We start from the raw sequence: 16,124 nt of genomic DNA, 5'->3' as shown, positions 1-16,124 counted from the left end.
TGATGTTGTCTGTACAAGAGCAAGTTGCCATACCAACCCTCGAGGTTGAGTACTAGTAAGAGAATGTTTCCGAGTAATCCAAGAGAAAAGAGAATGGTCTTCTGTAAACTTCATAACGTTAATTCCTCTAAGCGAGCCGTCATAACCATACTAATTTATGACAATTTCACCTGTCTTGGTATCGTGGACGCCGACAGAAAATAGAATAAGGTTTTCGTCACCCTAGATTGAGTTAGTCTAACTGTAGCGAACAGCTCAGGTGTGGGGTGTCATCCCCGTATAGATCTATACACAAATCCCCGCTCTCCCTTCAAGAGACTCTGGTTATAACTACAGGCTACGATCGTACACTTAATAGGTGCCAACCGATAAAAACTCGCTAGATCCTTAATCGAATTTACGCGAAGAGAAAAGGTAGAAACTCATTCCAGGACCAATGATCCATGTAAGTGAACCACTAAGGCATCACTAAACATGTAAATCATTTCAAGACCTAAAGGGAATGAGATTATATAACATGGGCCCAAAATATATGTGAAAGGACAACTAAGGCCCATTTCACATGTAAGGTATTTATAGGCCCAAATAGCATGCAAATAGTATCCACTAAAATAACATAAAAAGAATAACGCATATAAAACCCATTCCTAGGCCCAATAAACATGTAAGTGGACCACTAAGGCCCACTATACGTGTCTATTATTTCCAGGCTCAAAAGGAATGTGAATGTCTATCCTAAGCCCAATATACATGTAAAAGGACACTAAGACCCACTAAACAAATATATTATTTCCAGGCCCAATAAGGATATGAATACCTATCTCGAGCCCAATATGCATGTAAAAGGATACTAAGGCCCACTAAACATGTATATTATTTCCAGGCCCAATAAAGATATGAATGTCGTTTTTAACCCATTTGTTATTGTTTTGTTTATTCTAGCTTGATTATTTACATAATTGATATCTAAAGCCCACTTTTGTAAAAATGACGTTCTTGGCCCAATAAGCCAAAAATTTACAATTAAGGCCCAATTTTTGTAAGAATAACACTTTAATCTCTAATTTTGTTAAAAACTTGTGTTGATGACTACTTTGTGACAAAAATAGCATTTTAAACCCATTTTTGTCAAAAATATCATTTTTGGCTTGGTTTTGTGAAAATACATATTTTTCTGGTTTTTGGCTTTTCCAAACAAGTTTTTAGAAAATTCATCGTAAGTCGAAATCTGGATCCGTAAATTTTGGAAGTTTGGAAATTATGTCTACTTTGTTCACAATTTTTCTCATAATTTTTGATGGCTTCAAACTAGTGTGAAATTACTCATCTTCACAGGTTGGTCCGAAATTATTTCAAATATGGTAGGCAGTTTTGTAAAATTCGCCAAAAATTGTAGGAAAATCGTATGAAAACGTGAGAGTATTCATTTTAAAGGTATTAATCTGAACTTTATCCATGTAAAACAGTTTTGAAAAATACTTCCATTTGGAGGGTCAAAACAGTCCGAGATTGGACCAAAAGTTTTCTGTCAAGGGCTGTTTTGTGGGTTTAGTTTATAGATCTTTGAACACAACACTTATTTTTGCTATATCAAGTATACAAATCCCAGATCTACATGTTCACATGTAATACTTGTGATAAAACATACTTTTCTCAAGATTCATATGAAGATCCTAGTGATAAACTTCAAGTTTCTTAACATATTTTTAGATTAGTGAAGAAATCAACACATAATCACCAAATAATTCATGGAAAACACACATAGTCATGCATATACACATAGATCTACACAAAGCAACTTGTATTCTCCCCCAAAAATCATATAAAAACAGAAAACAAGGGGTATGAACTCACCTTGCTTGTTGATTTCGGTTTTAGTGAAGAAAAAGAGGAAGTTTTCGGCTCTTGCAAGCTTCCCTTGAGTAGATCTCGAGTTCTATGAAGTTCTAGGGTATGGATCATGAAATGATGTGGGTTAAGAAGAGATTTAAGGTGTAACTTGGAGTTAAAACTATGAAGTCTAACTAAAACTTACCAAATGTGATGATCTTTGTTGAAGAACCCCTTGGAACACAAACAACCCACGTGATTTTTATTTGGAGGATAAGAGAGTGTCTTCAAGATGAATTTGAGAGTGTTTGTAAAAATATGAAGGTGGTGGTGTGGGTTTGTAATTCTCGGCCCTTGTTAAAAGAGAAGGAAGAGATAAGATCAAAGGGGTTAATGCATGATGGTTAAGGAGGATTTTGCTTTGTTACATGTGAGTTCCTTTGCTTAGATTACCACTAAGCAAAAATGATGTGTCAAGATCTCACATTATTATTATTATTATTATTATTATTATTATTATTATTATTATTATTATTATTATTATTATTATTATTTTGTTTTACATATGGGCCGAGAATTGGGTTTGTAAAGAGGAAATGAATTGATTTGGGCCTATTCTTAGTTTTGCTCGAAAATATGAAGCCCATTAAGAAGGTTTTCGGCCCAAATTGTAAGAGAAATGGATTTATGGTCCTTTAGGGTTAGTTTAAATCAATTCTTGCCCAATAAGGCCCATTAGGGTAACATGAACCATTTTAATTCCACATGGCCCAACATGTTAAGTTTTATGAATATGGTTCCACTTAGAGTCCCATTAAGAGTTCTAAGCCCAAAACAATCAAGTTGAAAGCTTATTGGCCCGTTAGGTCCAATAAGGAAATCCTAGTCCAAAATGGACTTAGGTTGGAATTTCTAGGGTTTCCAACCCTTATTTGAACATATGAGATATATTTGAATGAGAATGAAGTATAGTATTCACTTAGAGTACAAGTTATTACACTAGGTGAATGATTGCATGAGAGTAGAATTTCCTAGCAAGCATGCTAGTTGTGACATATATATATATATATATATATATATATATATATATATATATATATATATATATATATATATCCCACACACACAAACACATACACATACATAATAAAGAATGCTCAAGAACAAAACCCACTTCTCTTACCCCATGTTCTTCTTCATCACCTCACTTGAAAATGTTCTTTCTTGCCCCCTTTTTTTTCTCTCTTTTGGAGTTCAAATTTTAGGAGTCTGATTTTTTTCACTAGAATCCATTTTGAGAGTATATTCAATTTGGATCAGAGGTTCTACACCTCTCTCTATTCTGCCTCTCTTGCCATGAACCCCTATTGTTTCTTTGCAACTTAACTCTAGATTTCATCTCCTTCCAGCTGCTTTCAAAATGATCATCTTCATCGATTCCAAAATGTGCTTTATAGATTTCATTAAAAATATCATTAGCTTACTAAACCAGAAAAAGAAAATGGGTTTAACACCAAACCAGAAATCAGACACGAATTAAGCTTTAGATTCAAAATTGAAGAAGAATACCATGTGATTCATCGATTCAAGAAATCAAACATTCATGTATCGATCCAGGAGGTGTAACCCGATAAAGAAAATGGGACTTACCAGATTTGAGAAGGAGCAGTAGTCAACGCCGACGATCAGAGGTTTGGAGCGGAGATCGGAAAAGGGTTGCTGGTGTGGAGATGGTTTCCGGGGAAGAGAGAGAGGGAGAGAGAGAGAGAAAAGATCGTAGATAGATGTGGGTGGGGTGGGGTTTGGTGGGTTATTAGCTGTAATTTATTTTTATTTTTATTTTCTTGTTTTTTTAAATCTAAAAATTAGAAAAACAAATAAGAAAAAATAATCATATTAATAGTGACAAATCTGTCATTTTGAAAAAAATCATAATATATTGGACAAAAACCACAATAAAATAAAAATTTTGGACCACTGGTGCTAGTCTAAACTTTTTTGGACCAAAGTGACAATTTTCGACATACCACATGGACCATTCTTGCAGTTTTGTCTTTAACAAAACATATAAAAACGTATTCCTTGAATTCCTCCCCTTCCATATGATCGAGTCATGAACATGAGATGTAATCCATGTATAATAATCAAGTATGGTCTTGATTGAACTTTCTCTCTATAGCAAGACTAGAAGGAGAAATTGATTCTTCTAGACAGAATACATTACATGGATAACCATACACATTTAAAGCAAGACTTGTTATAAAAAGGATTTTCTCATACTCATGTCATTGACTATGACCCTTATCATACTCATGACATTGACTATGATCAAACTTTTTTCACAAGTAGCTATGATTAGATCAACAAGGATATTGTTTGCTATAAATTCATATTCTCAATATGAGTTATATCAAATAGATTTCAAGAAAGATTGCTTTTCTTAATACACATCTACTAGAAGATATCTATCAGATTAGTCTGGAGGTATTCTTAATCCATGTTATCCTAACAAAATGTGTAAATCTTGAGATCCAGTTGTGGACATAAATCAAACATATCAAGGTTGCAATCATCATTTTAATATAAAACAACAAGGTATGCTTTTATATCAAAATGAATAGAACATGTGTGTTTACTAAGAACTAGTAGGAGCATAGTGACATTCCTAATATTGTATGAGTGAGACATACTTAATTATAATAAATTACATTCTGACCATACCAGACCTTTTCACCTTGACTTGAAATGTATTTCGAAAATGAAAGACTTAGGAAGAACAAGATACATTCTTGGAATATAAAATCAAAAGAGATAGATAAAATATATATTAAAAGTTTTATATCTTTATGAAAATATAGACTATATCTTGAAAGGGATCAAGACACAATTTATTTGGAGGAATCTTGGCATTGTCACATGGCACTAATTTTGGGCTAATCTCAAAAGAACCTAACTCATAGGTTTGGACTAGCTGAAATGATTTATATTCAGTTTTCTTGGCAAATGAATCCATCATTTAAGCCATATTATGCATAAGACATGGTATATGATCATGCTATGAGCACATCATATTATACAATTAGATACATGGTTAAGTCATCCGATGACTATAGGAACATTCTAAGAGTACTTTAGAAAAACTAAGAGAATGTCTATGAGATAATTAGTTTAGAATAAAATCTTCATGTAAAGAGCTACATAAGATTCTGATTTCTAACCACACACACATATACATACATATATACATACATACATACATACATATATATATATATATATATATATATATATATATATATCAATTATAATTGGATTATGACTTCATTTTGGGATGAAGAGTAAGTTTAGTTGGAATGAAGTCCAAGCAAAACAAAATGACACATTCTACTAAAGAATTAAAATACACTACTTTAGAATTAAGTTGAAATCTAATATGATTGGATGAATGAGTTCATTGAAAAACTATGTTGATTTCTGCCATTCAAGGATCACACATAAATCTTTGTGACTTTGAGAGTATACTTAATCGAGCAAAGAGTCTCTATGTCATGAAAGAACACCAATCATATACTCCAAGATATTTAAGTATACATAGAGTAAAGTCAAATATGGAGATGATAATATTCACATAGTTCACACAAATTAAGTTTAGTCGAACCCATTAATAAAGTCCTTCTTTTAAGCTAAGTATGAATGGACACACTTCATCTATAAGACTTTATTATTCTAGAAATTGGATTTTGATTTGGATTTAGTAATTGGATATTGGAACATTGTGACAACAATGATTATATAGTGTTTTGATATACTGGGATATGATCATAACATCAATACTTGTTGTGTTCTATATTAACATGTTTAATCCATGAATAATCTTATTATTCTAAAAGTTCATGGTCGGTTATAATTGTGGGAGCAATTATGAAATAAGACTAATATGAATTGGATTGGTTGACTTTCACCAGATGAAGGTAGGCAATAGGATGTACCAAGTTTGATAGGTAATTGTCAAAGAACTAGTATTGAACTGACTTGCATCAAGTTCATCTCATGGATCGCTATCATGAATGGCACTTGATTAAAAGGTACTATATTTGTATCCTTAACACATGAGATACATAGTGGGACTTAAGTGTAGGGAGTGTTGTGCTTTGATATGGTCAAATGGTCCTTAACCGGACAGTTATAAAATCCATTTTCAGGTATGGTGTGAACTATATAAGAGGCTTATGTAGCCGCGATGATATTTGTTCCTCTTATGTGTTGAGAGTTAGACATCTAAGGCGCCTTACCAAAAGTTGAACACTTAATGAGATTTATTGCAATCCTTATCTCATGTTCAACATGATGTTTGTGACAAAGGGATAACTGATAAACTTGATGGTTTTTATGCAAAACATATAAATCCTATGTGTGCATGCAACCCTAATAATTGATCTATGTTTTCTCTAATTGAACATACAACTTGAACAGCAAAATAGAAACCCTATAGAACTAGCATATTTTTGAAAAATACAAATAGGGTTAGAATAATCATACTTTGATTGCTATTTAGTAATAACAATGAAAAATCCTTGCGTTGTTGAAGCCTTGAGAGCAAGCGTCACAAATGTCATGCCTCTAGCAGTTCACACCCAACACTAGCAAAGGAAGATGATTGAGAAGGAGGAGAAAGGCTAGAAAATTCGGCTAGGTCTTCCAATAAGCAAGTTGTTGAGAATTATAGGGTTAAGGCTGTATATATAGTGAAGTCAAGAAACCCTAAATAAGCCCTAATCCAATATTATCTTAAACCGGGTAATTATCTATTTTCCTGTTTATCCACCAGGGATTATTCTAGAGCCCCTTAGGCATGAAGAAACTGTCCAAGCCTAATGGAGGGTTCTAGATTGCCTCTTTCTCAACTATTGAACAATTTCACTATACTGCACTTTTAATTAATTCATTTAATCCCAAAATTAATTCCAATTAATTTTTGATTAAATATTAATTAAATATTACTATTTATAATTAATATATTATTCTGATAATATATTAACAAATTATTTATTTCAACTTATTAATCAAATAATAAATCAACCTCTTTCTCCAAAATCATTCTGTCTGGTTGCTAGTTTTGAGGGCAACCAAAAATAACTGTGCTACTATCAATTTAAGTATATATCAATTAGCTTTGAGCTTTTTGGGAATTGGGCGTTGATACAATGTCACAAAGTCGTATGTTGATGGGGGTAGTGAAATATTGCTAGACGTTCACCATTGTTTATATCAGTCTAATATGAATCTTGCGCAACTGGGCGATTGAAAGATCTAGTATGCTCAAGAATCATATTAAAGTGATATTGCTAATTAACATATGATACTAATGGGTCACACTAACAATAAATTGATATAATTGATTATTTATTAGAAATTGATTTTAATAAATATTCAATAAACTCGTATAATTAATTGGGAAAATATTTATTTCATGGAAATAATTATTACAACAAGTAACATATTATTTCATATGGTATGAGTTAATAAGTCATGCACAACCTTCTGGACTAGTTGAGTCTTTTTGTCTTTTACCTAAAGATTAAAGTTTATGTTTTATAAAATTCAAACTTTTGCACTTCTTTTTTAATCAATTTCTGAAAATTGAGCTAGAGAAAAAAGTGATGGCCTTTGTATTCTTTAATAAAAAGAAATAAGGTATGGGTGCTTGCATGAGAGACATATATGTCTTGTGTCATAAGGTCTTAATGGTTAAGGACCTTAAGGTATTGTTTCTACTTTATACAAGATTTGAGGCTTTCATTTTGGTTGTAACTTGTGCACCAAAACCATACACCTCTAGGCTCTATCTTCCTTTCTTCTTTTTCTTTGAACACTTGAAGAAATTACTACTTGCTTATGCTCTCTTGAAGTTCATATTGGCTATGAACTTCAAGCTTATGAGGTAAGGGTTTTGGACCGGCATCTAACTCTAGTTGAGTTATTGTTGATGTCTCTACAGTTCATCATTCTTCTGTTGAATTATGTGTCTAAGTCATTAATTAAATTATTATAAACTTAAATTCGTAGCAAAGTCCTTTTGGGTTTCCCTCAAACCTAGTAAGAGATTGGAATGCTATTTGGAGAGAGAGAGAGAGACTAATTTATTAATTTATTACATGATTAATAAATTAATTAGAAATCGAAATAAATAATTTATTAATATGTTTTGAGAAAATATATATATATTCGAAATTATGTTGTTAATAAGAAATTAATTGGAATTAATTTTGGGATTAACTGAAATATTAAAAAGTAGAAGGACTAAAAGTGTCAATGTATAAAAGTTGAACACTGACTGATTCTAGAACCTCCCTAAGAGAAGGGACGGTTCTAGAGGGATTTATCGTGGTTTTCTAGAGCTTCTAGGAAGCTTAGGGTTGCTTGGGGGGGGGGGGGGGGGAGGTTTAGGGTTATCCAGAAGGAAATTGTTGGATTAGATGTCTAAGCCCATAACTATAATTGATATATACTTAAATTGATAGTAGCACAGTCCTTTTGGGTTGCCTTCAAGACTAGCAACTTGGAAGGACGATTTTGAGAAAAAGGTTAATTTATGATTAATAAACTGAAATAAATAATTTGTTAATATATTATGAAAATAATATATTAGTTAGAAATAGTAATATTTAATTAATATTTAATCAAAAGTTAATTGGAATTAATTTTGGGATTAAAAGAATTAATTAGAAGTGTAGGGACTGAATTGTAATTGTTTAATAGTTGAGCAAGAGGCAATCTAGAACCCTCCATGGGCCTTGGACGGTTTTCTTATGGCCTAAAGGTTTCTAGAATGGTCTTTGGTAGATAAATAGGAAAGTGGATAACTGCCAAGTTTAAGATAATCTTGGATTAGGGCTTATCTAGGGTTTCCTATATGTACTATAAATAGGGTCATAGCCCTACAATTTTCGGCCACTTGTTTTCAATAGAAATCCAGTCGAAAATTAGAAGCCTTCCTCCTCCTTCTCAATCATTCTCCATTGCTAGTGTTGGGTGTGAACCACTAGAGGCGTGCCAATTGTGGCGCTTGCTCTTAAAGCTTCAACAACACTAAGGATTTGGATTGTTATTGCTGTATAACATTCAAGGTATGTTTCAATAACCCTAATTCTGTATTTTTGATTATATACTAGTGTTCTAGGGTTTCTACATTGTTGTTCATATTGTATGTTCAATTAGAGAAAACGTAGATCAAAATTGTTTAGGGTTGCATGCACACATAGGGATATATGTTTTGCATAATTCTCATCAGTGGTATTAGAGTGTAGGTTTAGTTTTTTTTATTGAATTAATACAATGGTTGAACGAACAAGAAGGAGTAAATAGAATCGTCATTCTGTACCGCAAACACGCTGTGGTGTTCTTCCAACAAGGCGTGCTGGCTTGCGAATTCGTCTCAACATGGCGTGGTGATTGTTTACCACGACGTGTTGGACTATCAAATCCATAAATTTCGGTTTGAAGATATGTCATGAATTGATTACGATGATTACCTTTAATAATGTTTTTTAATTGTATAAAACCGAATATGTTTAAAATGTAATTTGATATCCTTATCTTGAATTCATGATTGGTTTTATTTTTTAATTTAATTAATTGAACATTAATTTTGAAAATTTAAAATATAACCTTAGTGTTTTAGAAAAGTTTAAAAATACACCCTTATATTATATGTAACATTAAATGTCTAATATTACTATATATATATATATATATATATATATATATATATATATATATATATATATATATGTATATATGTATGTATATATATATATATGTATATATGTATGTATGTATAAGACAAGTCAGTTGAACCGCTAGTACGCGTCATTCATGAATCCGATCTATAAGGGGGTATAAGGAAATTGCCTATAAAATGACGATTGAATGGGTGTCCACTCTCACCCACCGCTTCCTTGATTGGTGGAGGGTCGTTAGCCGAACGGGTTCAATAGGACAACCAAATCCTCATTAATAAGTATAATGAATAATAAAGTAACTAAACATATTTTATAAAAATCCCAATCTTAGTTACTTTAGGAAAAATGTGAAGTTGTATACTAACCCATAAAATTAAACATTGCACTTTATGATTCGTAAGTGGAGCATGTGTGGTTAACCGGCACACTAATACGGACAAATAAAGAGTGGAAATGGGTGTCTCGAATATTATCATTGATTAATGGAGCGCGTGTGGCTAATCGACACATTAAAATGAGATGATAAATGACATCGAGAGTACCAAGTTACTTTGCATGGTTATTCGCATCTTGTTTGTGATCCTCAGTATCCCAGTCACAAATGGAAGCATAATTTAGATTAAACGTGCCATTGAAAAGTTCAATGATTCTCAAAAGATCTAGGAATTTCACTTTAAAATAAAATTCATTAAAATTTCGTTTTTGATGGTGAAATTGGTAAATCGTCATTTACGTACTTTTATATAAATTACAGTTAGATTACGACATCCCTTTTCTAAGTTGTGAATTATTTAGTTGGATCCTAGCCTTGATAATGTCATTTTGGTGTTATATTGAGGATTATTATTTTCTAACTACAACGACTGGATGTGCAATATCAAAATGGTGTTTCGTTTTGAGGATAAGGAGTATGTCCTCAAGAAACCACTTGATGAGATCGATGAAACGAAGGCCACTCCAGAAGAGATGGCTGCCTACGAGAAACATTACAAGGATGCAACAAAAGTTGCTTGCATCATGGTGGCTACGATGACTCCAGAATTGCAGAGACACTATGAGGATTACTGGCCGTATGAGATGAACAAATACCTTATGGAAAAGTACCGTAAGCGAGCTCATCAAGAGAACTATGAGGTGGTAAAGTCCATCGTGACGTGAAAGATGAAGGATGGTGAGTCTGTAAGCAACCACGTTTCGAGAATACAACGATACGTGGATAGGCTCATCAAGTTGAATGTGAATTTTGATGAAGAGTTGGCAATCGAAATAATGTTGAACTCTCTGCGAAGTTGTTATGATTGGTTCATATTGACCTATCATTTGAAGAACAATGAAACTACTTTGTCACAATTGCACAACTCCTGCGAACAGCTGAAGCAAGAATGAAGGGAAAAGGTGTTACCTCCACCCGTACTGCTACTCCTGTTTTGGCCATTGGTCAAGGGAAGGGGAAAAAGAGGAAAGGTCCTCCCACACTGAAATGGAAGGGAAAGTCCCAAGATGGGTCTTCTAGTGGTGGACCCAAAGGAAAGTCCAGTTTTGATGCTCCCTTTGTTTCCGACCCAAAGGAGGCCACTTGCTTTTAGTAGAATGACAAGGGGCATTGGAAACAGAGTTTCCCGGAATACTTGCAGGACATCAAGGATGGCAAAGTGAAGCCAACCTTGGCACGTATTTACACTATCTTTTCTAATAACTCACCATATTCTCATTCGTGGGTCCTTGATACAGGATGTGGGTTTCACAATTGTTCTGATTTGCAGGGGCTAAGAAGAAGTGAGGATGTGGAGCATAGAAGGATGAACCTGATCATGGGCAATAAGCGGTATTCACCTATTACCAAGATTGGAGTTTATAGCGTAGTGATTAATAGTGGGTTAGGGTTCGATTTATTGAATTGTTGCTACTCGTCAGGGATGACACGAAACATCATTTCATTTCGTGCTTTATTTAAACAAGGTTTTTGATATTCTTCTGATGATAAGAATGGTTATATTTCTGCTTATAAAAATGGTGTCTTTTATTTTGAAGCTTTACCTTATGATGGTGTGTATGAAACTGTGATGATTGTAGACAATTTAGGAAATATTGTTTTTCATATTGATCAGTGTAACGGTATAGACAAAGCGTGCTTGTGGCATTATCTTCTTGGACATGTCAACAAGAAAAGCATGTAAAAGAGGTGAAGGATTATTGGATCTTTTATACACATAGATGTGTGTGCGAGTCTTATTGGGAATGATGACAAAATCACATTTCACTGGTTCATGTAAAAGAGGTGAAAGATTATTGGATCTCATACACATAGATGTGTGTGGGCCCTTAAGATCCACTACAAGGGACGCAAATCGGTTCTATGTGACTTTTACTGATGATTATAGCAGATATGACTATATCTACTTAATCAAGCATAAGTCAGAAACTTTTGAAAAGTTCAAAGAATTTAAGCAAGAAGTCAAGAATCAATTGGGCAGGAAGACAAAGATGCTTAGATTTGATAGAGGCGGTGAGTATCTTAGTATCGAGTTCTACGACTACCTCAAGGAATGTGGAATAGTTTCACAGTTTACTCCTCCTAGGACATCACAAATTAATGGTGTGGCCGAGAGGCATAATCGGACCTTGTCGGACAAGGTTCGTTCCATGATGAGCCGAGCTTCTCTTCCAATCTCGTTCTGGAGGTATGCTTTAGAGACTGCCGTCCACATTCTTAATCTTGTCCCAACTAAGAAGGTTGCCAAAACACCTCACGAAATATGGATAAGAAAAGTTCCATCGTCAGCACATATCAAGGTTTGGGGTTGTGAAACCTTCGTTAGAAGAGAGACTCACGACAAGCTCAAACATCGAAGTGAGAGATGCATTTTCATTGGCTACCCACAAAAATCCTTTGGATATTTGTTCTACAGACCTAGTGAGAACGTGGTCTTCATAGCACGAAGGGGAGTCTTTCGCGAGAGAGAGCTCATATGCAAAGATGACAGTGGGAGTACCATTGATCTTGAAGAAATTCAAGAGTCAAACGATGAAGGAACTCCTGAGGATACTCGGGCTCAACCTGAGGAAGAAATTCTGGTTGAACCAATTGATGAGTCATTACCTCTTAGGCATTCCACTAGAGTTAGAATACAACCGTAGTTGTATGGTTTCCATATTACTACATATGGTGATAAGTTTATCAGCGATAGTAAACTGATAAACTTGGATGAACCAACTAACTATAAGGAAGCCATGGTAGGCCCTGAGTCAGCCAAGTGGAAAGAGGCAATGGATAGAGAGATCAAGTCCATGTATGACAACCAAGTTTGGAATTTGATTGACAATGTACTAGGCCGTAAGACAGTTGGGTGCAAATGGATCTTCAAGAAAAAGACCGAATTGGATGGAAAAGTACACACTTTCAAGGATCGACTGGTTGCAAAGGGCTTTACTCAAACCCTAGGGGCTGACTATGATGAGACCTTCTCACCAGTAGCCAAGATAAAATCTATTAGGGTAATACTGGCCATATCTGCATTTCATGATTATGAAATTTGGCAGATGCATGTCAAAACCGCTTTTCTTAATGGGAAGTTGGCTGAGGATGTTTACATGAGTCAGCCAGAGGATTCTGTAGATGCAAAGTATCCAAATAGAGTGTGTAAGCTTGAAAAATCAATCTATGGATTGAAGCAAGATTCTCGGAGATGGAATCGTTGCTTTGATGGGAAAGTCAAAGAGTTTGGTTTCTATAGAAATAAAGATGAATATTGTGTATATGTCAAAGCTACTCACTACTAGAAGACATACCTTTAATGACGCTCTTTTTACGACACGCACTGATTAATGATACGCAAAAGGACGTGCCCTTAAAATAGTGTTATCTCTCCAAAAAATTTAAGTATTTACGTCACGCATTATTGCGTGCCCTTAATTTAGTGTCTCAAGAAAAAGAAAAAAAACATGGAGGGCACTTTATCTTAAATGCACGTCGTCTGTACCTGTTGCTTTATATTTTAATGAAACGCGCTTTTAGTAGACAAGGGGGGAAACAAAATCCCCAAAATTTTGAAAACCCGCCTCGTTTTTTTCTATCTTCTATCTATCTTTCATTCTTGCAATCCACTCTCCCCTCTCTGATAATCTCTCCTCTAGATCTCCCTTCATTCTCTCCCTCCAGTCTCTCTATAAACCCTAAGCCATCGCCACCCCCTTCTCTCTAGCACGTGCTAGGGTTTTATTTTCTTTCAAGCTTCCACTTCTCTTGTTTTCTCTAAACCCAGTATGTGCGAGGGTTCGAATAACTGAGCAAATTCAAACAATCAATTTTCCATTTCAACTTCTTTCAACTCTGGATCATCGGGTATTTTTTCAGATTCCTTTTCTGGTTTTGTTCACTTTTGAAATTGGAATGGGACCCGTTCTTTTCTACTTCAATACTCTCAATCTCAACCAAATTTTCTTCTTCCACTTCGTCTTCTTCTATTTCTTCTAACAATGGATGTTCTTGCTCAGGGGTAACCTCGACAATATGCAATTTAAAAACCCCAAATAAGTCAAATTTTTAGGTATATGGTTCTTTATCTGGAAGCACAAGGCCATCTACAATCGATTAAGCTAATCTGAGCTCACAGGTACATGTGAGCTTTATATCTTCCCTCCTTATCTTTCAACCGCATTAACGATCATGGCAATTCCCACCACACTATCGACACTACCTTCTCCTTCTTTATGTCTCTCTTCAAAATCACTTCAACCCATTCATCTTACTTGCCCTAAAACCACAATTTCACTTTCAAAATCCAATTTTACCCCCTTTTCAATTCATCGTTCAAATCCAATCAATCTCGCCTCATCAAGAAAACCCATCAGCTTCATCTGCAGTAGTTCATCCATTGTGTCGACAAGCACTACCAATTACGAGGTAACTACCAACAATATACGAATTTGAAGTGTTCATATTCATTTATGCAGATTTTCCTTTCCCTGTAATCTGAAACCATGTTTGCTTCTTCAATGGCTGTTAAAATTTTCTAAAATAAAAGTTTACGCACCAAAATTTGGAGGAAAAAACTTGGATTCCACAAGTATGAAACCATATCTGCTTCTTCAATGGTTCATTTAGAATCGCCATGGAAATCAGCTTGTATGAGAAGATAAAGCCAGCTGAAACAATATGGTACGTCTCCATCTTCTAAAAATCCAATTTTTCATTAACCTCGATGCTTCACATCTCAATTAACAACTATTTGATTAATCAGGTTGTTAGACGATGATCAACTGGTTGTTAATTTAAAGAAAGAAGATCCCGATGTGAAATGGCCTGACATCACAGAAACATGGGAGTCATTAACAGTTGGAGTAGTGCAACATCTGAAAGGGGCTTCAGTTTATTTAGTTGGGGAGTCCTCAGAAATCAACCATAAAGTTTCTAGAGAGTTAGCAGTTGGCCTTGGGTATGCCAGTATGTGACTATGTTAACATTTGAAATTACCATTTTACCATTGTTGTCTGGTTTTCTCAGGTATACACACCTGAACACAGAAGAGCTACTGGAAACTTTTACTAAGCAAACAGTTGATTCATGTGAGTGATGTCACCAATCTTTATGAACAAAATGAGACTTTTTTGTGTTAATTTAACAAGTAATAATTAATAAATTCTAGTGGTGATTGCAGAAGGATCAAATGCTGTAGCAGAAGCAGAAGGTGTCATATTGGAAAGCCTAAGTAGGTATGAAATAATGAAAACATTTTCCCTTTTTTTTTGGTTGATGAAATGATGGAATAACTGACTGATTGACACCTGTCATTTTCAGTCATATTCATTCGGTTGTTGCAACAATAGGAGGGCGGCACGGGGCGGCTGCAAGTGGGGATCGCTGGAGGCATCTTTACGCCATATTTACAGTGGCCAATGTACTATTCTTGGAGTCGCCAGCTGGAGTGGGATTCTCGTATTCAAACAGATCATCTAACTACATGACAGGCGATAACCAGACAGCTAAAGATTCTTACACTTTTCTAGTAAACTGACTTGAAAGATTCCTCGAATACAAAACCCGAAGCTTCAGATATCCGAAGCTTCAGTTAGTAGAAACATGAGTACTATCATCGCCCCAGCAGGAAGCAATAGATATGAAGGGTGGAGTGCATTCAGGAATCTTGGAAGAAATAAATGAAGCATCTAATCTTTTAAAAGTGATAAGAAGAAATCTTAAGTGATTTCCTCTACATCTAGTAGTAAAATGGAGGGCCAAGTGCCAAAGGTTGTTCCTGTTGAGTCAAGTAAGATCCCAGTTGTTGCCTTAGGGTCTTCTGAAAGTGGACATGTGCCAATCTTGTTGATTTCCAAGGACACATCTGCATCCAAGAAACCATCAGTATGACCTTCACCAGGGGTATATTTGTCCGAAATAGCTAGATCACTAAATGACTTATAAATCCTTAATCATGTACAGATGTTATAGTGGCATGCATAGATTACATAAACTTTCCCATTCCAGCAGACTGCAGGTGTTAGTCTTTTGTTATTTTTTCAATTTAGTTTTTTTTAAAAAAATAATATATAAGT

The 16,124-nt window shown here is 34.6% G+C and overlaps 1 protein-coding gene across 1 annotated transcript; it reads left to right on the top strand.

Annotated features, from left to right (window-relative positions):
- Positions 1–14,238: 14,238 nt before the first annotated feature.
- Positions 14,239–15,586, top strand: LOC145064395 (putative inactive shikimate kinase like 2, chloroplastic). The gene is made up of 7 exons (XM_079011858.1): positions 14,239–14,475; positions 14,526–14,539; positions 14,653–14,730; positions 14,813–15,007; positions 15,076–15,137; positions 15,218–15,284; positions 15,370–15,586. The coding sequence occupies exons 1-7, from the start codon at positions 14,239–14,241 to the stop codon at positions 15,584–15,586; spliced, it is 870 nt and encodes a 289-aa protein (XP_078867984.1).
- Positions 15,587–16,124: the final 538 nt, after the last annotated feature.

This window comes from Lactuca serriola, chromosome 7 (genome assembly GCF_051521515.1).
Source record: "Lactuca serriola cultivar US96UC23 chromosome 7, Lser_US96UC23_V15, whole genome shotgun sequence".
Lineage (NCBI taxonomy): Eukaryota > Viridiplantae > Streptophyta > Magnoliopsida > Asterales > Asteraceae > Lactuca > Lactuca serriola.
The sequence above is the reverse complement of the archived record's forward strand: the minus strand, read 5'-3'. Positions and strand labels throughout refer to the sequence as shown.

What these genes read in the sequence shown, in the direction of transcription:
- LOC145064395 (XM_079011858.1), top strand. Translation starts at nt 14,239, where the DNA reads ATGGCAATTCCCACCACACTATCGACACTACCTTCTCCTTCTTTATGT. An exon ending in AAGCCAGCTGAAACAATATG is followed by an intron (nt 14,731 to 14,812) that starts GTACGTCTCCAT and finishes TTGATTAATCAG; the next exon opens with GTTGTTAGACGATGATCAAC. An exon ending in GAGTTAGCAGTTGGCCTTGG is followed by an intron (nt 15,008 to 15,075) that starts GTATGCCAGTAT and finishes TGGTTTTCTCAG; the next exon opens with GTATACACACCTGAACACAG.